A 27405-nucleotide genomic window follows, 5' to 3' on the forward strand; every position below is an offset into this window, starting at 1 on the left:
GCACCCTTTCTCTAGAAAATTTACTTTATCACATGCATACACAGAGACCATATATGAAGGGTAGGAAATGGTATGCTGCGACGACTTGCTTCCTGATTCAGGAAGAGTTGGCTATACCGTGATCTTTTCCTGGTTCGCCCAGGGCATTAACTTCAAGTGACATGTTTATTATTGCTGCAGAATGGGAAGGTCATGGACCCTCTGCTGTGCTGCCTGACGTATTAAGGTTGTTTCCTAAGTCTTACAGCTAGCCGCAGACTGTTCACTCTTGCTGTTACAAATTGGAGAGGCAATTTCTTGTCCATTTTCATCTGTCTAGCAATTCTAGAATGCATTTATTTAAATATTCCTAGCCTTTCCACATCGGAAAGTTGCAGTAAATTATTATGACTTACTTTTTGGGATTCCTGATCAAAAACCTTGCTGCTATGCATGCAAACTACACTTGCTGATTCAATGCATTTTTCCCATCTGCATAATTGAGCGACTGAAATTGAAGAACATACATTGTTTGATTTGAGGGATCTCCACATATATTGACTGACGCTTTTAAAAACTGTTGCAAATAACTGTGGTTTTCAATAAATTATTCACAATATTAGTAACTCTCATTTGGTAAAGCTTGCTCTATTGGTTTTTTAAGAGGATGACATCTGTTTGCTTATAGTCTTCTAGATCAGTGAGAGCATTTACTTGTAATGGCCAGGATGAATAAATAGATTTCTCCTCTGGAAGGTTGGATAAGGCCAGCGAAGTCGGTCCTTCTCACAGTGGGGCTTATGTGGGGAAATGTTTCACCACATCGCTTTTCAATACTTAAAGAACGTATCTTCTGATCGCACCATCAAATAAGGGGTGAAGATCGTGGTGAGAGATTTGTGATTGCTTAAGAATTATCTGGGGGATATTTATACATTTTTAATCTATTGATCAGGACATGAGGAATACGGATAACCCTAACAATCTCCGCCAAATTGATATTGTGACTTTATAATTACTAGAAAAGTGAATTGTCAGCCAAATAATATTCCTACTATATTATTTTGTACTGCCGCATAGTGTTCTGTTAGATATGTTAAGTATTTCAGTGAGTGGTGAAAGTAGATCACACAAAATGAAACTGAAGGCAACCAATTAAAAATCACCCTTTCCTTACTGACACCAACAGAGTTGAGTTCAGACTTATACAAGTTAAGTATGAGCACTAAATCAGGAGAACTGTTAGGACAACTCCACATAGTGCAAATGTGGGTAACCACATTAAATGGCCCACTGGCCTTCCACAGTTGTGATGGAGTGTCCCATGTACATTCTGTGAACTGCAATGTTTCTGCTGGAGCTCGCTGTCTTTTTCAGTGTGTGATAATTAGCTGCTGCATTCTGCATTGTGCTGCGCCACATGAGCCCCCACGCAAAGCTTTAGCAAATGAGTGCTGTTCCTAAGAATTGCTATTAATTCAATTTGTCTGGACTGAATTTGAGCTACACTCATCCAGTAAATAATGGGCAACACACATTTATTCATTCTTTAAATGTTCTCTTTTCTTAATTCTTTGACTGTGTATCCATGAATCTTTTCTACTTCAGTTTCACATTCTTCCTTATACTTGATACTTCGGGTCAAAGGTAATTCGCTTAAGTTAAGGTGTCCTAATCTCTGTAACCTATTGAAATGAAGGACTCAGAAAAAAAACTGAGCAGGAATTTGTAGAATCGTGAGTGATTTTGTTTTTTTAAGTTAGGGGCACCTAGCTGAAACCACTATAATGAATTCTAAAACTCTCTGGTTTTCTCAGATATTGTATATAGAAATGTGCTTAAACTGTAATTGTAAAAAAGTAATGGCAAGATCCCTGGCTGACTTTTAGTGGTATGGCTTTCAGTCAGCTCGGGATGTAGATCAGGATGGATTGGATGTGAGGCTGTACCGTTTTATTGAACCATAGCGTAACTTGGGGCAGAATTCACAAAGGCAAACTGAGACGAAAGTCTAACGGTATGACTTTCGGTATTCACAAAGGGCATTTACGAGTAGTAAAGTTAGTCTTTTGTCTTAGTTAAACTTACGCTCTGGTCTTAAATTTAACTGAGACCAAAAGTCCTAACTTAAGACCAAAACTTAAGTTTAACTGAGATAAAAGTCTAATTTTACTACTCCTGAATGCCCTTTGTGAATACCGAAAGTCGTAAAGTTAGACTTTCATCTCAGTTTACCTTTGTGAATCAGGCCCTTAGATCGTAGCAAGGTGGGCATAACCCCTTTATAATGTTTGAAAGCACCTCTTTAGAAAATGGATCCCTGTGAGAAATGTCCTCAATATTCTTGTTCACACAAATTTAGGATTGTTATTTCCTTCCGTAAGTACGGACCTTTAAAAATATCAGAATTCATATACAAAGGTTTCTGCCACAGATCTCTTTTTGTAGCGCTCTTTCCTATTAAGGCTGGCAATTCAGGCACACTGCCATCGAGAGCCTTCATTTCAGCCTGGGCATGGATGAAACAATGAGATAGAAAGAGAACAACCATGAGATAATAACTCTATGCACACCAATATGAGAAGAAGGGTGGATTTCACATTTAATTTCACTTGGTTAATTAAGGGAATTTCATTTTTAATGATGTGTACTGTATTATTAAAATACTTGGACCCTATCTGTCATGTGTCCTATCTGTAAAGTGATGTTCCTGGTTTAATTCCATCTGCCTTGAGAGCTTCTTTCCCCCAAATTCATTAGCTTCAGGTATCTTTCATTCAAAATTGATGTTCAGAAATCAGTCATAATTCTGGAAATAGTCCTCCTATGTGGACAAAACACTCTCTGGATCTACTCCTGTCCACAAAGATGCTACCTTTTTTGGCATATTAAAGAGGAGTGCCATTGGTCCTAATATAAAGATTTTTCCATACACAATTTTAGGGACCTGCCAACATTTCTTGAGATCACTCCAACTAAAAATATGCAATCATTTCAGGATCCATATCTGGGGTTTTACAAATGTTATTCTTCAAAGATGGACGCAAATGTTGCCTTTAGTCTCTATCGAGAGACTTCCTAATCAATGAGTTAACCCTTTCGTTGATGATATCAAGAGTGTAGTGAAACTATTTGGTCAGAGCCACATCTGTATTTAATTCTTAGTGTCAAATAAATTGAATTACAACCAGCAAAAGCACTTTCGTAAAGGATACTGCGGAGCAACATGCGAGGGATGTCTAGTGTGCTTGAGGTTTCGCCTGTCCCAGAACTGGTGGAGTCAGCGTCGAAATCCATCTGCATTTGTTATCTTTCCATAAAAGCCAGCCCTCATGAATTACTGACAACAGCGTCCTTTTAAAATACTCTGCAAAATGTTAAGAAAGCTGCACCCAGCATATGCTGTGTATTCCTCATGGCCACAAGAGCCACCAATGGGTGGCGTGTGAAAGCCAATTTCCCTCTGTGGTAGCATTTTAAATCCTGTACTGTGCCCTAGATTGCTTGGCGGAGGACAGCATTTGTGAGTTAGGTACAGAAGGATTTTTTAGTCCTTATACAGCAATTCTAAATACTTGCGATTGAGTTTATTAGGTCTTCTGGCCCTTCGTAATCCCAAAAGGCAATATTCTCCCTTGCTTTAAGGCAGTGGATACCTTACCCTCCCTACCCGTATTTTCATCCGATGAATTAGTGCTTTTCCTTCCTTGCTATATCATGAACCTGCACCAGTTTACTTCTTATGATAAAGGGCCCAGGGAAGCACCATAATAAAAATAGAAGATTTAGGATGGGTTTTCAGTTCTTTCAGAAACTTAACTTTTGTAAATAGCAATCTAATTTTGTAAGGTTTGTATCTTTAATACATTTAAATATTCATCTTGCATCTAAAGTCTAAAATGTGTGCTCTTCCATCCTTTATCAAAATGTATTTAGGAATTAACGCCTCTTTGAGGTCTGACACAAACGTGGATTTTCAAAATTAAAATGGTGAAGATTACCGGGCAAGTCAATGTTTTTTAAGATTGACAAATATAGGAGGTGGAGTTGGTAATAAGTCAGACCTTAGACTTTCCAGCTTTTTAAAGCCAACTGGACAGCAGGTAGAGCTGCCAAATTACCAAACTCGAGCAGCCAGGAGGCATTAACTCTGAAGTCTTTCATAAGCAAAACATACAGATGGCTCATGATCTGGAAGAAGAGGTAGGGCTATGTGTTCTACAGAGTAATTCCAAGCAGCCCCCAGCATCACCCAACCAACATGTCGCGAAAGGCGTACATATGCAGCATTCAGCCATCGAACTGCCTAACCCACAGGCCCAGTTGCCTTGGAAAATAAAAAGGAATGCTGCTCCTTTTGAAAAAGTTAAAGTGAAAAACCTGTCTCGTTTCAAGCAACAGGCTGGCATTTGCATAAATGTTCCTTCAAGTGATATAAATAAAAATAAAAAAAAATACGAAGACAAAAGAGACAAATAAATAAAATAAATAAACAAATATATACATAAATTTTCCTAAGGAGAAAAAAGAGTTTGTCCGTGTAGGCCGAACAGTCTGAACAAAAAGCTCCAGGCCAAGACAAAAGGATAATCGAAACAGGCTGTCTTCATTGGGCCATCAGCTGCCAATTGAGGGGGAAATTAAATTGATAAGTAGATAACTAAAGAAAACCATGATGTCGTCAACTTGTATTTTCAGTTTCTTCTGCAAAGATCCTTTTTTTTCCCTTTCTTGTTTTTTTGTCTCTGTTTTTGATTTTCTGGAAATATTTACATGTTCACAGTAATACCAATATCCCGCCTGTTCAGTTTCGGCCTGCTTGCGTCCATATATCTCTGCATCTGCTCTGTTGTCCTGTTGTCTTGTGTGGTTGTCACCTCCTTTTTCCCTCCCCTCCCTTCTGCCGGAACCCCGTTCCAAGGCGACATTTGTCAGGTTTTTGATTCCTGCTGTTCCTTCGGCTAGTTTTTGTTCAGTGTCCCTCTTCCCCTGATGTGTTGCGGGTGGTGTCATGGCTGCGTTTGAGTCCCGTTGGAAGCTACAAGTTTTTTATCCTTGGAGGAGCCTCGCCGGTGGTGCTCCGTCATGTCCGGCTCACTACGAATGGAGTTCTGGCAACTGCGAGTCGGGGTGCCCGGCGGTCGACTCTGCTGGCCATTTTTTTCATCTGAGGACAAGAAAAAACAAGCATTGGCCAAGGCAATTGGTCTGGCATTTGCAAATTGGTACGATGGGTAATCTGTATTTATTAATAATCACAAGCATATGCCACAAAAAGAAAAAGAAAAGAAAGCATGTTGCAGCCTAAAAGTGCGGACATATGCTTACCATACAAGCATTGGCCAAGGCAATAGGTCTGGCATCTGCAAGCTGGTATGATGGTTAATTTAGATTTATTATTTATCACAAGAATGTGCCATGAAAAGAAAGAGAAAAGAAAACATGTCACAGCCTAAAAGTAGCGACCATATGCTTTGTATTTGTTAAAAAAATAAGCATTACATTTATGTTTGATAGAACAGTAAGGGTCCCTCCTTAGCAGGTATTAAAACTAATGTATTCCTTTTGATGCTTAGAAAAGGTACGATTGGGTGTGAATTACCATAGCCTGAAGACACAGTATAAACACACATAGATGAATACAAAGGACAAAGGATGGAAATTAAAAAAAACATTGGCCAAGTAAAGTATTGTCCACCAGCTCTGGCACCAAAGTCCCCTTCTTTTTAGCTAGATGTGATCAGGCAAAATGCTGTCATGAAGAGTGTACGAGAGCTAACATGTGAAGTGGGCTAGCCCATTGCCCCATGACGTATGTTGGGGTTGTTCAGAAACAAAATATGAATGACAGTTGAACCGACCACTGGATGAAGAGGGCTGACCCAAATTTATGGAAATGTGTATGCATTTTTTATTTTTGAATTTGCATGCACAGTTTGCCTATTAGGTATGGGTATATGTCTCTGCCGGAAAGCCTGTGAAAGATATCAACAGGACGACTGAACACTTTCATTTCCTCGCCATTCCAATCCACATCGAATGGAAGTAGTATTTACTGATGTAGTGCCCTAGCAACAACGGAGGAAGCCATAAAAGCTACTATTTAAAGAGGGTAACTCAGTTGGTTTAGAATCATTCACCTGATTTCTTCATCATCTATATTGCCCCTCACCTGCTTTTTTGTGCGCCCGCTTGAAGCTTAAAGTAAGTAATAACTTTTTTGGGCCTGTTGTTGGATTTTAAAAGGCTTTGTTTTAAGTGACACTCCAAGATATTTTAAACATAATAAATTGCTTCTACTCTGAGGCCTTTTCCCCAGAATAATCATGATTTTATGCCCCAATGAAAAAAGGCTGAGTGATCTTCTATAATACAAAATGCTATTGTGCTTCATACCAGGTGCGGCCAGCACGGCTCGTGGGTAGCGGGGTGGGGGGGGGGGGCAGGGGCCGTGGGGTCACAGGGGTGTTGGGGTGTTGTGGGGGGAGTGGGTCATGGGAGAGTCGCGAGGGGGGGCAGGGTTTATAATTTATTTTTTGTTTAACTCTGTTCTCCTGCTCTCCTGAGTCCATCCGCTTACAGGTACAGGAAGCAGGCAGCCAGGCTCCCTCCCCTAAGCTAATCACAATGCTGCAGTGCAGCGTTGTGATTTATCAAAGCGCAGTGAGACAGCACTCAGCCAGGGGCTGTAGGGGTGGGCGTGTTCTTCATGCAGGCTGTAGTGCAGCCTGCATGGAGAACAGGGAAGTGAGCATTACTGCTTTGGGCGTCCTGAGTGGGCCGACCAAACAGTCATTGCGCACTTGAGTGGGCAAACCACTCCAATCCTACCTGCTCTGTGAGGAGAGCAGAGCAGCCACGCCCACTCTTCTGTCCGCAAACTGAAAGTTATTATTAAGTTATGATTCCTCTTCTCGCACTGCTTGAAAGCAGTGGGGTTATGTCAGACGTGCAACAAACAATATGCATGGGAGCAGAACGACCTCGGTTCCCAAAGCCCCACAACAGTTTTCTAGTAAACACGTAATTTTTTCTTGTGAATCACTGTGGAACCCACTGGGGGGAAAAGGGGTGGGACAGAGAAGAGACAGTCATAAAATATGTTTTTTCTGGTTCTTCCTCTAGTGTTTCACTCTTCTTGCGTTTTCTTTTCTAGTGCAATTTGGTTTACAGATGATTGAACCAGTTAACTTGTGACCTACGCCATTCTTCATTTGATGTTTATAATATTGCTTCCTGTAATTCTTTACTGATGATGCGGACTCTTTCTTGGTCTCTGGTAAGTATTCCTATTTACAGGATTATTAATTATATGCTGAAACTGCGTTTTTACGTGTTCTTTGTTCACCTAAATTGTAACCTTTTCATCCTAAATATATATTTACAGTTGTGAATTTTATCACCCAAAAGCCAGTAACCAACTCATGCTCTAAGAATTGTCTGGGACTGAAACAACAAGGTATTCCTGAGTGCTCAAATTCTGCTCAAACGACTTGTGCCGACTCTTCCTTTTCTTCTACACTACTCCCACTAGGCGTGGTATGCTCACTTAAACAACTGCTAATGCGCTATCGAGGGAGACTACAATTTCTTCTGACTCCCTACACACATGCCCAAAACCTCCAAAAACGAAATATCACCAGCTTACTGACCTGCGCTCCGGAATGGCACCGCTCGCTCCTACTGGAACAGGACACCATGAGGTAAGCGTTGAAGTGTTGCTGCACAACGCTATTTTCCCTAACTTCGAACTGAATCTCTGGAAACGTCCTACTTCTCAAATTCCTCAGGTGAAGTGAGCGCTAATGCAGGCGTTTCACCTGGACATTCCAAGCTGCCTTGCGCTAGGTAACAACTAGCATGCTGCTCGATAGTTAGCTTCTTGGGGGCCATCTTGAGTTTCCACTTTGCCCAATACCTCCTCAAGTGTTGGCCTATTCTAGCCTCTGTGGGGTTTCTAAGGCTGATCACACTAACTGAGAACCCTTTCCTTTTGGGGGTTGAGGGACCCTGACAGGCGACGCTCCTCCACCATAGTGGAGGAGCCGCCACTGCTTTATACATCGACTTAAATTGGCCTCCATGGCTTTACCTAGACGTATTAAGTTGAGAACAGGTTTCACAATTGGAGAAAAGTGCGTAAAATGTCCCATGTTGCCAATTTCAAACACAGGGAGGGCTCATCTCCTGAACCTTGAAATGGCCAAGAGTTTAACTTAGTTTTAACTGTCTTGAAGCTATGAGTCTGCTAAATGTAAATGTTAAGCAAGTTTTGATGAGATAAAGCCAACAATGGATGGAGTCCTTGGTCACGACACTACACACTCCTTAAAATATCATTTGAATGTGGAACCTGCCATGGAACTTTATATGATCTATCTTCACCTCTATGTGATGTCTAGGTCCTCAAGTTCATATGTTAGCTAGTGATTTACTATAGGCCGCTTTTATATAGAGTATGAAGGTTACTCCTTAGTTCTGAGCGGATGTGGGTCTGACGGTCCTAGCAGATCTGTGCCCAATACTTGCCTCACCCAAACTCTGGTGTAAAGAATCAGCCTGCATGCTGTCAAACAACGCCATCCAAAATAGTGAGCTATACATGAGTTTTCATTATTAACATGAATCTCATTGCATGCGTGGTATCAGTGGGAAGGTGTTAATGTAAATCCTTGACCAAGGGATCAAAATGTATTGCTAAAACTGTCTTGGTGGAAGTGTCTGCTTGCAAAGACTCTGAATTTCCGGGTCTTGTGACTTAGTGGACTGATGCTTCCATTGTAGGGGCCTGTGTTCGACCTCATGGTTACAGGTTCCAATCTCAGCGGGTCCACTCAGTTGTTCATCCTTCCAAGGTCGATAAAATCATTACGATTGAGTTGGGTAACAATAAACATCTGTTATTCAGGGCCAAGATACCCTTGGGTGAACGTTCGCTTTACAAATATACATGTTATGTTATGTAATTTCCTGATCTCTTATGTTTCAAATATTTTTATCTGTGAACCATCCTACAGAGAAGACAGTTGATGGGCCTGACATCGACTCTGTTTCCACTCATGTTAGGCAGGTGATCATTTCTCAAAGAATACACTGAGTTACTAACCAGTTTCACAAATATTTAAGTATCAAGAAACATGCTTCAAGCTCACAACTTCTGCCTTTGGTGATAATTGGGCAGACCTGGTGCATCCTTGTTTTTTTATATACAACACAATATTTGAGTTGTTTATCACTAGTTTTACTGTCAATTCTTCCTAATTAGTAACAATATTTGTACTTTAAAGTTTATGAATAACTTGCTTGATATTTATGTAAATATATTTGAGGGCCCTTATCAAGAAGCAACCACAATCCTTTTCAGGGTGAGGTACAACCCTAAATTAACCTGTGCATAACCCTCTGGTAGCTTGTCACAGAGCAGTCATTCTTAACTTAGAGGCCTTGTGTAGAGTTATTTTTAATGACTAAAACAAGACCAAAACAACAAAAATCCAATCAGTAGAATCGGAGATATGAAATTTGAAAGATTTCCGTGAAAATAGCCTTAAAAAGCACTAAGCACCAACTGTGGATATCTAATCGCGCTGACTGGCTATAGTGGCACAGTTAGGTTTGCTGAACAAAGTACCTTAAATAGGGGTTTGCATAACATTGCGGGAGTCTGCGGCGAAGACACGTCACGCAGCCAAGGCAGTGTGTCAGTTAGAGATGTGGCAAGGCTGCGGTGTGAGTGCCTGTATTGTCATCAAGGATCCTGTTGATCAGGCTTGCGGAGCAAAGTTCAATGTCGAGGATGCATATCACAGTCCAGGAGAGGTGTCAGTTCCGAGTCCTGCAAGATTGCAATGCGGAGTCCGGCATAGGGGCAACTACCAACAAGGGATGTGAGGGCCTGCATCGAGGGTGCATTGGTTCCGATGAGGATTTGGGCTGTGAGGCAATGCAGGCGTTTGCGTAAGGGCGATTCACACAGCAGTGGCTATGTTTCGGTTTTGCTCAAGATTGTGCTGCACTGCAGAGGCTAGCAGAACACCTTCCATGGGTCCAGGACCTGGGTAGGACCACTTGTCAGGGTAGATTCATAGATGGAGGAGTTCAGGTGTTGGGGGTCGAGGCTGTTGGAGCCTTCTGTGCCTGAGGCTCAAGTCAAGAGGCCAGACAACTATTCCTAGAATTCACTCTGCGGTGCTGGGTTCAATAAATGCACGTGCAGTCCTTCTTACCAAGGCAAGAAGGCAGCAATCAGCAGGTCATCACGGGAGGCAGCAGTCCAGCAAGGCAGCAGTCCAGCAAGGAAGTAGTCCAGCATGGCAGCAGTTCATCTGAGTGGCAGTTCTTTCAGCAGCACAGCAGCCAGTCCTGGCAGAGTATCCACAGATCCAGAAGTTTACTGAAGAGTTGGTGTCTCAGGCTCAATATTTATACCTGATGTCCTTCCTCTGGAAGGCGGGGCTTCTAGAAATTCCCTTTGAACACCCCAGGTATGCTGCCTTCCCTGTCCTAGCTCCAAACTAACTACAGGAGGGTTGCAACCTTTTGTGCAGAGGCAGGACACAACCTATTCAAATATAAGTGGGACTGTACACTTCCCATCCTGTCAGGGATGGCCAATCCAGGCACCCCTTTGTTCTCTATTGTGTGGCTGTCTAAGAGGAATAAACAAAGCCCAACTGTCAGCTAAACCCAGTCATGTGACCCAGAGACAGGCAACAGACACTATGGGCCATATGTAGGAGGCCCAATACCGGTTGGTACCGAATTTCGGCCGTTACCGACCGGTATTGGGAATTTGGAATGTAAGTGGCACGATTGTAGGATTCGGTATTTTACCGAATCGGTAACTTAAGGAATCAGTAAATTACCGAATTCTTAACATACTGATTCGGTAAATTACCAAATCCTTATTGTAGGAAGCACTCAAGTGAGTGCTTTTCACATTTAAGGATTCGTTATTTACAACCAACTACAAGTTGGTGGTAAATAACGAAAACCGTTAAAAAAGCAATTTTGTGCTTTTTTCACAGTGCCATGTGGCAGACATATATGCCCTTAGGGCATGTATGTGTGCCACATGTGCACTGATGCACTATTCAGGGGTGCAACAGGGTGTCAATGTGAAACCCTGCAACCCTTGTAAGTCTACCCCCTATTACCGATTCGGTATTTACCGAATCAGTAATTCTCATTCATTTCAATGGGCCTTCAGGCCCATAGGAATGAATGGGTAATACCAAATCAGTAAATACCGAATCAGTATTTACCGATTTTTACGGATTCGGTAAAATTTACCGAATCATTAGCTCCATACCATTTACCGATTCTAAAATAATGAATCTGTAAAATTCGGTATTTTAGAATCGGTAAATGATATTTACCTACATCTGGCCCTAAATCGTTAAGGCAGGACAATGCCAACTTTCGGAATTACAATTTAAAATCTTACTTTACCAAAAGATAGGATTTTTCATCACATTTCCAAAGACATCAATCATGAACAGTTTTTTTTTAGAGTTTTATAAAGCGCGAATAAGACCCGAGACATCGGGTATCAGAGCGCTTTACATGAACACCAGTTTCGTTACTGATTAACACATTCGTTTTTGTTAGGCACGGGACATTAGGGGGCATATGTATCAAATACCGTTATTGCAATTCTCAAATAGCGATCGTTAGAGAATCGCTATTTGAGAATCGCAAAATATGATGTAATAAACAATTCGCAAATATTTTGCGATTCCTTGGAATTCCTTAATTGCGATTTGCAAATTGCAATTAAGGAATACCTCCCCATTTATTCCTAAGGGCCTAGAGGCCCATAGGAATGAATGGGAAGATATTCAGAATTTGCGAGTACCCATTAGGTACTCGCAAATTGCGAATGCAATTTTAAGGGTGCAAGGGTGTCATTAAGCACCCCTGAAATGAGCATGTGTGCATCTGTGGCGCACATGGCACTCTAAAAAATTACAAAAAGTAAATTTTTCAAAGAAATCGCGAATTACCACCAACTTGAAGTTGGTGGTAATTTGAGATTTCTTAAGGAGAAATTGCACAACTTGGGTGCTTTCTACATCGCATTTAAGGAATCGCAATCTGCAATTCCTTAAATGCATTCGCAATGTAGGGAATCGCAAATTTTGCAATTCCCTGTTTTGCGAGGAACTTTTGGGATGATACATCCCAAAAGGCTTTTTCCCGTTGCAAGCGGCCTGATTCTGAGAATTGGCCCATTTGCAAACGGGAAATGGGTTCATACATATGCCCCTAAGTGATTTTCCCAGAATCACAGGATGTTGAGCGTCATTGCCGAGACTCAAACCCGGTTTCCCAGGTCCGAAGTCAACCGATCCAGCCAGAAGGATACATCCTCTCTCTTCCAATTTGGAAATTACAGCTTATTAAATATAATAAGTTAACTCCAATGTTATCCTATGGAAGAGGTAGGCCTTGCAGTAGTGAAAAGTTAATTTAAGAGTTTTTCAATATTAGGACATAAAAAAACTTGAAAGTCCTACGGTTTAAAAACATTGAACCCTGCCCTCTGGGCTGTCCAGTGCCTACCTTAGGGGTGACCGATATTTATTAAAAAGGAAGGTTTGGGCCTGGCAAAAGGATTATTTTGCCAGGTCGTCATGGCAATTTAAAAACCCACACACAGGTTGCAATGGAAGACATGTTTACAGTGCTACATAAGTGAGTGGCACAATCAGTGCTGCAGGCCCACTAGTAGAATAACATTTAAGGTTCCTGGGTACATATAATACCACTTAACTAGGAACTTTTAAGACAATTAAATATGATAATTGGGAATAGGCTAATTGTATCATGTTTTAAGGAAGGAGCACTAGCTAGCAGTGGTTAACTGAGCAGAATCAAAAAGCTAACAGAAATTATGTCAACAAACAGGAGGGTAAAATACAAAAAGTTAGAGAGGGAACCCCGCAACGGATACCAATTCTAATGATATTACTCAGCACTTTTAATAGAACTAATTGACCTTTCAAATCTCACTATACTTGTTTCCATTCTATCTTTACTTGCTCCTGGCATGTTTAGTTTCAGTATTGAGGTAAGAAGGACGCAAAATGACACTGTTTCAAGTAAGGTTTTTTAATTTCTGACAACTCTCATTATGGTCTCCAAACTTCAGATTGAGAGATGGACATATTGCCTCTTCCATGTTGAACTCAGCCCTCCACTCCCATAAGATTAACTTGAAGGAAATTGTAAGTGATAAGTGCACTTATCAGGAAAAAGAAAGTCTAGGATGGTGATCTTACCTACAAATTGTCAAGGGTCCAATGCACTTAGTATGTTTGTGGCCGACTTAAAGTCATAACTCAGCCCTTTGAAATGTGGCCCCATCTCCCAAAGCCTTCTCAGGTCCCAGGTACCCTATCCTCGGGAGCTGTCAGTGTTTTTGAAAGGGGAGAGGATCCACACATTACCCTTCCCCGGGCCTATTTTGGCCCCATGGGAACCTTTTTTTATAGAGCCCGCATCATACCACCTGAGCCACCTACGAAGCCCATGTTGAGGGCCGTGCAGGGAGCCCCAGGAACACCGTGACCGAAGCTGGCTCCCCAATTAGTACAGGAGGCGGCATTGCTCCCTCCTGGAAGGAGCAGCTATTTGTGCTTCTCCCCCAGGTGGGAGAAATATGTTGTTCTGTTTCGCTGCCATCAGTGTGGACAGGGAAACAGATCTCAAGTCTGCTTTCATCTGGCGGTTGCATTTTTAAAGCTCCTGCCTGCTGTGAGCAGACTATGTGTTTGCTCTAGTTTGACAGGCGATTTGAAAATGCTCCCACCCGAGCGAAGTAAACACATGTTTCCGTGTCTGATCTGGCACAGGCCATTAAAGGCTCAGGGAGGGGGGCTGCATGGCCTCCCCTCCCTTCAAAGTTAAGTTACAGTCCTGATTGGATGCGGTCCCTAAGGCCTTTTTAATGCTCCGGGAGGGAGGCCCTATTGATGCCCCTCCCGTTAAATAGACAAAAAAATTGTAACCACTGTTTTTTTTTTTTTTGCATGATCCCGTGTAACTATTGTAGGATCACAGCAGAAATTGTGAATTTGTTTTTGTTTTGGCCCTAAGGGGTTACGTGGGAGCCCGCCCCCACCCATGGAGCCTAGGCCGGCAGGGTATCCCCTTAGTTAATTTATTGTTTTAAGTTCAGGACAGGGGACTAAGTCCTTGAGTCCTGTAATGCATGCCAGCAACATTTTTCTCATGTTACTGGCAGCCAATCAGAGTGCTCGTTCCTGCAGGTGTCTGACTCCTGCAGGAGCAAAATGGCTCAAGGGAAAAAACCTCCCAGGGCAAATCAAAGCACTCTATTTTTAAATTGGTGCTCCTACGAGCCTCTCGTGAGCCTCTCAGGGGCCCAACTATTTAGATATACACATCTATATAAACCTTGATTGCTCAAAAATGAATGAACGGATTTCCACCAAATCACAGAAAGCCCAATCTGCGGACCAATATCTAGCTTTCTACCATATTTTGGTGTAATTCGAGTCAGCAGTTTTTGCAGTAGTGCTTCTTAAAGTCTATGGAAAAGGCATGGAGGTTTTGCATTTTGGGTCCCCTTTTTTTCTTGGCTACCGCAAGACAGACCGCCCGAAACTTTCCATGAACAAACTAGAAAAAAAGAGCACTTTTTTGGAAAGTTTTGAGGAGATTCGTTTACTGGTGCCAAAGTTATTAGAAACACAAAAAACATATTTCCTGAGGAAATGTTGACCTAACTATAACTACTCAGTAGTTACTGCCACTGGGATATATATATATATAGATATATATATATATATATATATATATATATGATCGAGGGAGGGATCTCCCGAAACGCGTCATGGCGGCATTGGCAAAAATAAAATAATGCACTAAAAAAACCTGGGTCCACGCTGGTCTTTTCAAGTTTTGGATTTGAAGCAGTAAGGCGAGTTTGGAGCTATATATATATATATATATATATATATGTATAATCTTATATCTTATGAAACCAGACTATGTGTCTCTGTGCAATATTCCACTTCACGCTTTAGAAGTATTCTAGGTTCGATATTTTCTTAACAGTGTATCTTCTTACCTCCCCATGTGCATTTTTTATGTCGTTATTTGATTTGAAATTTTGAGGATTGTGTGTTTGTATTGCATAATAGAGTTCCATTGAAAACTTAAGATCTGACATGGGCACCGGAAATTGTTGATCTGACATATATTATTTGTTGTCTAATGGTGATAGCGTGTGGGTTACTTTCAAGTCATATTATGTCTTGTGAATTGCTGTCCGGGGATAAAATATTTAAATAAATAGAAAATATAAGTGAAATATATCCTGGAGATATCTTGACATATATAGTGACTTTCATTATGGGGTACTTTACCATGATTTAGAAATATAGGACAACTAGATTGAACAGATACCAACATAGCGTTGCCATTTCTATTATTTTGTGAACAATATTACACATCACAAAATATATGCCCTTGGGTACTATACCAGAATTGAGATGTACAATTGTTCAATTTTGTGATGTGGGGCCTCCTACACAACAGTTCCTTAAATCACTGTGATACCAGCCTTGTAGATAATTGCAAGTCAAGTTGCACATGTTCCTTTAAATTCTGGTTTTATGGTGACGGGCAGGACAAATTAGCCCCTGTTAAAAGATACTCTGTACAGCACACTCGATAACCCAGATGAAGGTCGTTGGCTGAAACGCATTGGTCTGCTTTCCGATGATTGCACTCGCACCTTGTGGAAATTTGAAAACTACTTTAAAAGGAATTAAATCGTTTGCCAAAGGAAATACGGATCCTGCTGCCTTTCTGACCTGCTTGGTGCTGGCTATATATATATATAGAAATATACATATATATATATATATATATAGAAATATACATATACATATACATATATATATATATATATATATATATATATATATATATATATATATATATATATATATATATATATATATATATATATATATATATATATATATACACACACACACACACAAGCCCTCTTTCCCTCTTCTACACCTAAGAAATGCTGGATACTAATTTTGCGACTGGGTGCCAATTGCCAGCCAGCTACTGCCAAATATCAATTTGCCTCTCCCCAAGGAAGAAAGCTGGCACGCCGCTCTGTGCAGCTTGTAATACTACTTTAATCCATCAAGTTGCATATGAAAACAAAACATCCAACCCTGATGCGGGACTTTGCTGAAGTAATAAAGTAACAGCTTTTATCCAAGATGTGGGGCTACTCATACCAATAAACACCAAGAAAATAGTTGTTATTTTTTTTTTTAAAGCTCATACTAGGCTCTATCAGAAAATAATAACAATATTAATAAAAACCCTCTGATAAGGGGGGTAATATTATGATACAGAATGTGAAAATGTATGCAGAAGAAGCTAAATGTCAACTTGATGACAGAGACTATTACTGTTTAATTGATATGATTGATGCTAGAGAGAGTAATAGAAAAATGGGAATGGAGAGACAAAGGATTAATAGAGCAGGAAGAATATCTCTTCTCAGAAAAGACTATCCAACAGACCCAACCTTCTCCCACAAATACATAGGAGCCCTAGATGACCACCAGGTAGACCTACAGGGGCATCTAATGACTTCTTGATAGATAGGCCACTTTTTGGCCCCATATTTAAAAATAAGTTGTGTCATATGTACAAGACACAACTGACTTTTTGAGTGAACCAGGTGGAATACCTTGTCATGAGGATTATTCTATGTCAGCTTGTGTGACTAGCTCATATGCTAGTATCTTGCATATACATAGTTTGAACAACTGCCATCATTTCTTGAAAATGTGCTCTTTCTATTTACTGCAACACCATGAAATGTTGTTGCGTACGTTGAAATTTTGTCTAATAACATTTTTCTTTTCCTAGACAACCTATACAAACTATCAAGGGGGACTGTGATGAGTACTTGTTTCACCCCAAACTACACTAACCTGTATACTGGGATGGTGGCAGGTCCAAGTTCTTTGGTAACCAGAACTTACGGAGTACTCAAATAATAGTATAAGGTTTGCCACCAGCCACAAAAATCAATACAACATTCATTTTATTGGAAGAACATAACATTGGGCCAGTCAAATTCTCTACTTAGAGGAACCAACATGTGGGCAGAGGCTATGCCTCTCTTTCAGTAGTACACTTAAAGTACTTTTTTTGCTGATCACATAAGGGCTGGCAACAGCTGCGCTGTCAAGGAAGACCTAAAATTGTGTGTGGATTACTTTAGCCCTGGACATCCCATACTGCTCTAAAACACACAACTGCACTGTACAGTCTAACATTAATGATGTAAATTATCCACATTCGAATAACACTTTAATAAAACTGTGTGTGTGCCACTGAAAGTTCAAGCTCCATGCTATTTTAAGATTGATATTTTATATGTGTTAGCGAGACTTCTCTAGGTAGCCATGCTGCTGGTGGATACACAAACAAAAGCTCATTGCTGTAGAAAAAACAGTTTCTGTCCCATCAAAACATCTACTGCTGTCCAACAACATGTGGATGGAACCAAACCCCTCTCTGTAGTATTCCCTAAAGCGCTTTTCGAGGTTGACACACATGGTCCAATGACAGCCAGGCCTGAAGAATATCATTCTCCTCTTCCTGTCTGTAAGGGTTTTAAGAATAATTGCTTGTAAATGTCAAACTCCTATGATATGTGATGTGGAAGCAGGCTTCAAATGCACTTGGCATATAAGTCATGTACAGTTATTCATGCCACAGGACTGATATTCCCCGAACAGGACTCTTGTTTGCTTTAAGCCATAATTTGAATTAATAATGAATCGAATATGATCACTAAAATCGCACCACAGGAGCTCAACTCTTTGGAGAAGATCATTACACGTGCTGCCTAAGGGAATGATAAACTTCTAGGAAACCTTTTGAAAGCTATGTATAAGAGATGCAGCTATGTCACTTCCAACGAAGGAAGATTTTATACAATATTTAAGAAGAGATGTCCCGGAAACTCCAAGTAGCATGCAAGTGAAATCTGAATATGGCTGCTGGAGTTGGAGTTTAAGCCTCATCACCTCAATGACTGTGAAATTGTCACAATTAAGTTGATAGGCTACAACAACATAAAAGTGTTTGATATTACTGTTATAGTCCCAACCTGTAAATGAGGACTAATTCAAAGCATGTACATTATTGCAAGTGACAATGCCTGAGCTTGTCTTGTGCTAGTTCATGTTTATAGTTTGCCCAGTCATACACTGGTTTAACCCTGAAGTTTTGTTTCTACACGGAGTGGTTTCATCACTTCCTGGCTTCCTTGGAAGGTTTGTAAAGACAACACTCACTGCGGCTTGTAAGTAACTGTATAGAGGACTCAACAACCAATCTCTCATTACCTACATGGACATTTATTAAGCAGCTCATCATGTATGTCCTGCTTACCTGCGAGAGCATGGATTTTTAATGTCTGGTCACTGCCGGTTTATCAATAATAGACTGTATATAAAGCAGACTATAGATTTCCATTTATATGTGAGGGTTTGCAAATAGAGCTGACAATTAACCTCAACAAAACGTTGGACGATAAGTTCCTACTTACCAGTAAGAACTTGCACAAAGACTGTGTTGATCAATACCTGCTTAACAGTAAAGGTTTGTTTATAGAACAGTTTATGACTGTGCTAGCATGAGAAGATGTATGTAGTTGAATGTTCGAAAATACCTGCTTATTTACAAAAGCTTGCTCATGTTGCTGGTTATTCACTCTCTTCTTACCTGTGCAGGCTCGAACAGATGACTGGTAAATCACTCAATGTCACTCGAGGTCATGATGTGGGGATAATACTTGCATACAATAGTCAAGACCATGTGTGCCAATCTGCCCCGACCCTAGACCTAAGACCATGACTTGGCCACCCTACTCCAGACCAAGATGTAAGTCACACAAACCACCTCAAAGTTGAAGTCCTCTCCTATGGTCCCCCTACAAGAACCCCTCCATGCACAGATTGCATCACACATACCCCTATGAATGCATATTAGTGAGTGTAAGATTCAATGCGTGCTTGCACTCATCCACGCACTTAAATTTACCGTCTACCTCCAGACTCACTTTGCAGCCATATACCATATCAGATCCAATGTGAAGGTGCTTCTGCCCTACCTCTACTACACATGTAGCACCTATTGATACCTTGTTACACATCATACCCTGAAATAAACTCAACCAGACCCAGACTATCCCCAATCATAAACTCCCATCTCCTCAAATGCACCATATAACGTAAGCTCTCGTCAATACAAGGTGGCACAACCAGGAATGACACAAAAGCGACTTTCCATCCGTCACAGATGCTCAGCTCTCACAAAACTGACCCAGACCTTACTCCAGCAGCCATTACAATTAACTTGTTCCACCAGACCTGACTCCCCAGCTAGAAAAGACATAGACTTTAATCCTGGCAGCCCCATACGCCCAGCATCATCTCTTCTTCACTACTTTAATACAATAGACCTACACTCATACCACTCCCTGCACAAACTACATAATATGCCTCAAAGTGTCTCCAAACTCACCTACAATTACATCCCACATGATTCCACGTAGATCTTTAAACCCCTACAAACCTTCACATTCAACAAAGTAGGACACTTCCATACTTAAACTAACCACCCGAAACCCAGCATCTACTCTAGCTCTCACTCCTTTGTCCCTCTCTGTCTAGCTCTCTCTTCCTCTCACTCTCACATGTATACAGGCACATTTAGCTCACAGAAGGACTGACTTTACCACCTGTGAGAAGACAGCTTGCACCAGTCCATACAGAACACATATTTGAGACTTTATTTCACAGACCTTTGCAAATATCACGCTTTACCCCTTCATAAGTATACTCATTCTAAGCACATCTACCAGTAACATTCTCAGTCTGACAGTCAGTTCAAAAAACCACACAGCTTAAGTTCCTGATACTCGTGCCATTTCAGACCACCATCAACTTCAGCAAATGTATCCCTACCTGAAGTGGCATTAACTCACGATGACTCATTAACTCATCATAATAATCAACATGAGATTTCTCACCTAAATGCCTGTTTCCGCCTCCATGACATCTGCATCATCAATCGATTAAGCAAATTATTTTACTTTATTTAGATGCTTTGTAAAGCATTTAGGATGATCAGTCCTCCACTATCAAACTGCTTTGATAAAACAGCAAAAGCATGTAAAATACTGCCCTGCTTCCTGTTTCCTGCTATCACACACTCTCTGAACCAACATCTGCCACTCCTTCCTGCTTATCTGCATGCAGACTGGGAACTACCCCCTTCACAGCATTTCAAACCGCTATAATCAGCACAGCTTCATCAGCCCAACCCTTGACTGCTGTCTCACAAGCACTACCCCTAAATGTGGCCGGCCTAATTTACTACGCAGGACTTGTACGAGATATAATATGAAGCGTCATAAGCTTGGCCTCTGTGGCATCTGTCCATACCTTCGCCCTGGGCTGTCCTTTGGACCATACACTTCATTATTTGGAAAGTGCTTCCTACCCCACAACCCCTAAGTCAAACACCCCCTAAGTCAAGCACTTTTTAGCATTCAACTTCCCATTGATGTCTATTGAGGTAAGTTTGTCAGATCTTCCTTCTTAAACATCAACATAAATCTATAAGGCAAAGAGGTGAGTGTCTGCTGTATCTGATGGATTTCTACATCATTAGGAGAGTAGCACTCCTCAGACCTCCCAGAAAAAGAATTGTGACTCTGATCAACCAAAATCTCATGTGGATCATAGTTCCTTAACAGGGTAAAGCCCATTACATACAGCTCCACTGATAACCTGGTCTTCCAGCTTTAGATCAACCATTGTTCCAAAAACCTCAAAAAGCATGTATTGCCACATTTTGGTTGCCCCTTCCTTCAAAAAGAACTCATCAGTATATTTTATAAATTCATAAAACCTGACAGTTGATTTAACAATTCTCCTTAGCCCGGTGCCACAAGCTTACATGCCTCTTCTACTTCAAAGTAAGTCCCACTCATCTTCCTTTATGTTCCACAATCCAGCTGGCTATGCACATTCTCTCCTCAAGTCTACCTACCCCTAAACCTCAGTAGCCTGTTCCCGTTAGAATTCCAGTTGCCATTAAGCAGTGATATGTTGTCTAACTTTCCTTGCAGCTAGGCACAAATACTCTACCTAAATATAATTTAGCCACCCCATGCCAATGAACCTCTTTACATAATGGATACGGCTGTCTAAGCTCACCTATATGGCTTGTGTTTAAATATGGGTCTCTTCTTACCTATTACAGCCTGAACATATGGCTGAAAGATCCCTCCCTGCTTACTCTCAAGAGTTTGTTCAAATTACTGATTATCACAACTCACTTACTATTAAACACTTGTTCAAGGAAGGGTCAATCTGTGTTTACGTGTGAGAGCTTGTATGTAGAGTGTAAATATAGTAACCTGCTTACCGGCAAGGGCTTGTACAGACGGCTGGTCATGTGTGCTCAAGAGTTGGGCCTGAATTGTTTCTACTACCCTCTTAAACCTACGGCTGGGACCTGCAGAGAAGAAAAAAGGGCAGGTAGCAAGATGGGACAGTTCATACAATGTATACAATGCTGATATTTACACTAATTAGCACTGTTCATTTCTATAAATGGCACCAACAGGATAGCTACAGGAACCTGTGTTAGTTATGTTTGTTCCAGGTAAGTAGAAGTCTATGAATTGCACTATTCAGCAGAAGACACTTTATTCAGTGTGAAAGTACTTACTTTTTTTGTTTTCTTTGCTAAGCTTCCCTTCCTTGCTTTCATTTTTGTACCTCTTTTTCATTCTCTCCATTGCCTTCATCTTCCAGTCTTCCTTACTTCTACACTTTTTATTTTTCTATTCTACCTTATTAAGATTCCGTCCCTTTTTTATTTTGTTTCCCCTTCTACTTTATTGTATTGGTTTATTTTTCAATTTTCTTTCTTTTTTCTTACCTTTCCTTTTATACAAATTATTATTTTTCATTCTTTAAAAAAATGTTCTTCCTTTCATTTTTCTGTCTCTTGCGCTTGCATCTGTCTATAATATCCTCTCAGTATTTTAATGTCTCATTTGTATTATTTCTCCACCTTTTCCAAACTTTGAGTCTCATCATTTTCTTTTTCCTGCTATCCCATTTCTTTCTCTTATTTCCTGCTTTATTTATTTCTCCCACTTTCAACTTTGCTACAGTTTTAGCTTGTTTCTCTTTTTTATATTTATATTTTCTTCTTCATTTTAGTTTCTTTCTAAATTGTTTCATTTTCAACTGTATTGTTTTGTTTTTAAGTATTTTTCCTCTTCTTTTTCATGTATTTTCTTTTTCATGGTTTAATTTTCTATCCTCTCCATTCCTTTATTATTCTTGGTCCAGTGTACATTCTTTCTGTTCCCTTTCCTGCTATGTTCTCTTTTCCTTAACCACTGCTTCAATTAGCATCTTCACAATAACAACAACACTGTATTCTGCTTTTGCAAAAAGCCATAAAAGTTACGTTTACAAACTAGCTACAAAAGTTCAATTTCTAAAAAAACTTCTGACATAAATTACACTGCCAATAAAAATACTTAGCATCTTCATGTTTATCTTTGTTTTGCTGTCCTCTTACTCATTTTCCATTTTAACCCCTTCTTTTGTCTTACTATCGAACCTTTGATCTTTGTTTTAGTTTCTTTTATTTCATGTTGCCTTTTTAATTATTTCATTAGGTTCTCTTTTTCACTCTCTTGCTTATTTCCCTTCTTGTTAGCTTTTTACAATTAGTTTTGTGATGCTTTGTTATTTATATTTTAAGAGTCTGATAAATAACATATTAAGATTTAAAAAATGTTATAATATGACAATATTAAGCTTCAGTATTAAAGAATATGTAAACTCTTTTTATATACAAAACAAAAGAGAAACCTATTTAAACGTCTGCCATTGTTATTGTGATTTTTTTATTTCACATTACAATCATTCCTGCTCTGCTTGCTTTTCACCTCCAGGGCACACAGTGTACCCATTAGCATCCCTTTTCCCTACACAGACGTTCCTCTTGACCATCGTCACACTTCACTAGTTAATATAAATCCCATACAATCAGATGCTGGTGAATATACTAGTTAATATTTAGTGATAAGTCAATCCAATATGTGCATAATTAGGATGTATTACATAATCCATTAACAGCAAATTACAGATGTATATGTATTTTTTTAACAGTAACCTGAACATTGCCTCTTGTTAGAGGACTATTTCCTTGTATAAAAATACTCTATCTTGCCTGCAGCTCTTTCTATTACGCTTGTCCCCCATCATTTCTCAGTCTATTCCCTCCATTTGCTTCAGCAGTTGCTGATTCCTCTTAGTTTTCTCCAAAGTCTCATCTGCTAGTTTCCCTTCTCTCTTCTAATTAGTCATTTCTGCTCTTCAGTAATTCACTGTCTCTTTAAGTCTTTCCTATTGCCCAATCTCTCACCCCTGTGGTGCCTGCCATCACCCACTATTAATCAATCCCAATCGATTTGCGGAGCATCTAAGTGATGCATTACCCCATCTTACCATATTGCATTCACAGAGTCACAGTGGGAAGATGGTCAGCTCACCTGAAATTAGAGTAAAAGTAACAGAGTAGATGCCATTTTCCTTCTGTGCCTCGGCTCCCTCTGAGTAGCTTATGTCCACCTGGAACTTAATGGGTTTCTGGAAAACCGATGGCCCAGCAGAAGACTTGTACTCCGCCCGGAAACTCGTCTGGGAGATAACGCTGTGACTCAAGCTGGGAATCTGTGGACCAATGAGATAAGTAATCACACTCTTTGAAGGGCTGCTCTGAATATATTAGGACAGGAGCAGGCTTAGACAAAAAGTAAGCAGCTCCGGACAGACTGGCCTCTGCTAGGTATATGGCTAACACCACTTCATACTTATCGGTCTTGCACGGTTGTCATCATGCCTACAAAATCTCCTTATGTTTTCTCTAGGGAAGGACACTATGTACTGCAAGGCATAAACTTTGCCCCTAGCCACTACGGATATGAAGTCACCACATAGATTTAGAAGAACATGACATATGATTATATATTATTGACAGCACTGTATCCAACCTAGTAAATGTTAGCTTGTTAGGTATAACAAGCTAGGTCTACTAAAGAATTCTTTAAAATAGATTGTTATAATGTTACAGCAAAGAAGAGATATGTACTATGTTACACTAATACCTAGCACTTTCTGCAGCACAACACCTTAAGAAACAGTGTTACTTACATCAAAATATGTAGAACATGAAACTCACAGCAGTCAAACTATACTCTTCCTGTAAACTCATTTTTATGGACTTCAGAATTTAATGAGGAGTGCACCATTGTAATTCAAACTTGCAACTTGCAAGTGAAAACAGGCCCACTATTTGTCAGGAAGACATGGATGTGCCACTTACCCTCAAGTTGGGTTCAAGTGCAATGAGGAGGTACCTGTAGCCCATCCTCAGTGAAAGAAAGGCTGGTGGCCATTACAGAGTGTGGGCATTGACTGGATGCAGGAGGTGAGCCCATTGGGACCACGCTGCACGGTAGAGCAGGAGCAGTGAACTAGGCTTTCCTGTTGGCCAGGGATCTGTGTGTCTCTAAACAGACAGTGGTCATCTTCTACTTCAGTTAGAACTTTTACAACTTAACTAATTTAATGTATGTACCATATTTCCCAATCTCAGACATAAAGCACATGCAAAGTAAAATGTAACTCCCTTCTCTTAGAGATCAGAGACAAACAAAAACCTACCGACAGAAACGCATGGACAATGTCCGCCTTAATGGAGCTAAGTGGCTTATCTTTGATAACCACAAAGATCTGCTCTTCCTTATCCAGATTGATGAAGTTTCCAAACCAGGATTTTTTGGCCAGTCTGCAAAGAATAGTAGAAAAAAACAGATGTGAAAAAACAAAATCAGAAAAACATGGTGAGTCTGGAAAGTACTAAGGATTTTACTGAGGCTTTCACATGTGTGTTCAGGTCCATTGGGTGGGATTATTATTTTGAGTAAGACTGCAGAATTTGGGGAAACAAGAAGCGAATATTCATCAATGGCAGAATGCAATTATCTGCATTGGGAAATATACGTTAGTGTACCTTGTTGCTATAATGACAAAATGGTTAATTTAGTAGAGCATATTATTTTCTTTTTATTTACATTTTTGCTTTATCCCTTCTAATAACATTATTTTTTCTGTTGATCTTTTCTAGCCTTGTCCAATTGCTCCCATAGGGCATTGGTGAACTCTGTCATTGGTTGGAGAATCATTTTATTACAAAAAATAAATAGAAAATATGTTAATAAGATGCAAACCATAATGGTTCGATTCTGAAAAAAAGCCTAAAAGTTGAAAATCCACATATTGTAGATGGCCTCCTGTGATCTGCATAGATTTCTGAATTTCTGAGCCGTCATAAAAATACTCTGACTACGTGTAGAATTCCGCACAAATCCTAGCTTTCTGTGCATATTTCTTGTCTGCATCTTCTGAATAGATAAGGTCACAGTTCTGGGAATCCACAATAATATGTGCTGTGGAAATGTGCATTGGCACATTAAATTGTATTTATTTTTTTCTTCAGAAGGAATTGTCTTTTGTTGTTGTGGCGAAACATGCTCCCTTACACCCAAAAAGATGAAATTACCTTTCCTCCTGAATTACACAATTTCAAGCTTCTTTGAAGTCACTTTCTGTGTTTGGGAAGGTATGTGGAGACAAGCAGCAGAATCAGGTCTAACACACGCACCACCTCATGATTTTGTGGATGTACACCACCTTCCCAATGGTCGGAACCATCCTCTCCCCTGGGTATGCCTCCTCCCCATTAGTTAGTATGCTGGAAATATCTGCTATGATCACTATTTTGACACTTAACTGAGTTCCATCTGTGGAGGTTAAAGTCAACATATCATATGTTTGGGGATTAGTATTTGTGGAATTAAGCTCATAGATTTTTTTCTTTTACATTTGACAATGTAGGCTATTGAAACTCTACACTATCTACTGTGTATTCACACACCGAAAGGTACATGGTGTCCACTATTTTTCATTTTCTGATACTTTCAGAGATGTTGAAGGTACAACAGTGGTAACTGTTTGCTCAGAGGTGGATGCACTGTCATTTGCAACAACAAATGTGCACCTTTCTCCACAACAAGACATCTGCATAGTCATTTATTCAAATTGATACACTGTTGCTTGTGGAAATATCTCTAGCTAACAATGTATGCTGTAGCGCTCTGTAAACTTAACTCGCCATAGTATAGCTCAGATTCCCATTTTAACCCTGGTGCAACATGAATGTATTTATCTCAAAGGTGTACACTTACTCTGGTGAAGACTCCGGGGTTAGACTTGACATTTCTTCTGGTGTCGGAACTAAAAACGATGAAAAATGGTGGTCAGCAGGTTACCAAGGTATGTGTGAATGGCAATATATGTTTCAACAGGTGGACAAACAAGCTAACACTCAATGGACTGAGTGACAATTGTGGTCTGGCCAAGCTTTCCAACTCTTGACACTTAATTTGTCTGGCCTCTAAGCACTGATAATAGGTGTTAGTCTGGTGTCATAGATATAAATAACAACATGTCTGAATTTCTAATAATGCACTAAAACCTACTACTTAAACAGGGTTTTATCTGGAAAAAGATGGCAGTTCCAACCTATGTGCCTTTCTGGCAGTGTCCTGGGTCACATGACTGAGAATGTCTCTGCTGTTGTAGGTTGTGTCTTGACCCCAGACAGTGAGACAAGGGAAGCCTAGGGGTGAGGGTGTTCCTGACTGGACAGCTGGGGAGGAGCTGTACCCTGTCCTGATTTTATTTCGAAGGGCACTGCCTGCAGCACATACAAAGGAACCTGACATCAGGCCTGCCCTTGCCTTTGTCACCTTAGACAATTTGGAGCCAGGACCAGGGGAGTGGGAAGAACTGACCAGGAGCCAGTTTTGGGGCAGGCCAGGGAATTCCCCACACAAAGGCTGGCACCAGCTATAAAAGTGAAACCTTCTGAACCTCTCATTAGAACCCTCCTGGATCGCTAGAAGATTCAGAAGAAGAACTGCCCTGCTGATGGAACAACTGTCTTGCTGTCTGAAGAAAGAACATTGCACTTGCTTGTCTTGATCTCAGGCTACTCAGAATGACTCCAAGGGTTAGCTGGTTGACCTCCTGTGTGAGCTACAGGGACACAACATACTGCCGGAGGCCACCTTGAAACTGCCCATTTGTCCAGCACCACCTGGACCTGTCTGGACTTGTCTGAGCCCTGCTGATGTGACTCCTAATACCCAAGAGGTGTTCCCTATGACCAGGACTCTGGGGTGGC

General features: G+C 40.4%; 1 protein-coding gene across 2 annotated transcripts in view; it reads right to left on the reverse strand.

Moving 5' to 3' along the window:
* Positions 1–2607: 2607 nt before the first annotated feature.
* Positions 2608–27405, reverse strand: part of BRSK1 (BR serine/threonine kinase 1) — a 439309-nt gene continuing 414511 nt past the window's right edge. Inside the window, exons 15-20 of one of the 2 annotated variants that reach the window (XM_086930300.1) lie at positions 26405–26453; positions 24822–24945; positions 23648–23828; positions 21496–21585; positions 5308–5349; positions 2608–5146 (exon numbers count right to left, since the gene is read on the reverse strand). In XM_086930300.1, coding sequence (XP_086786426.1) covers positions 4989–5146; positions 5308–5349; positions 21496–21585; positions 23648–23828; positions 24822–24945; positions 26405–26453 — 644 coding nt within the window. In that variant the 3' untranslated portion in view covers positions 2608–4988. The remainder of the gene's footprint in view (positions 5147–5307; positions 5350–21495; positions 21586–23647; positions 23829–24821; positions 24946–26404; positions 26454–27405) is intronic. The other variant, XM_086930299.1, reaches the window with a different exon arrangement.

This window comes from Lissotriton vulgaris, chromosome 7, assembly GCF_964263255.1.
Source record: "Lissotriton vulgaris chromosome 7, aLisVul1.2, whole genome shotgun sequence".
Taxonomy (NCBI): domain Eukaryota; kingdom Metazoa; phylum Chordata; class Amphibia; order Caudata; family Salamandridae; genus Lissotriton; species Lissotriton vulgaris.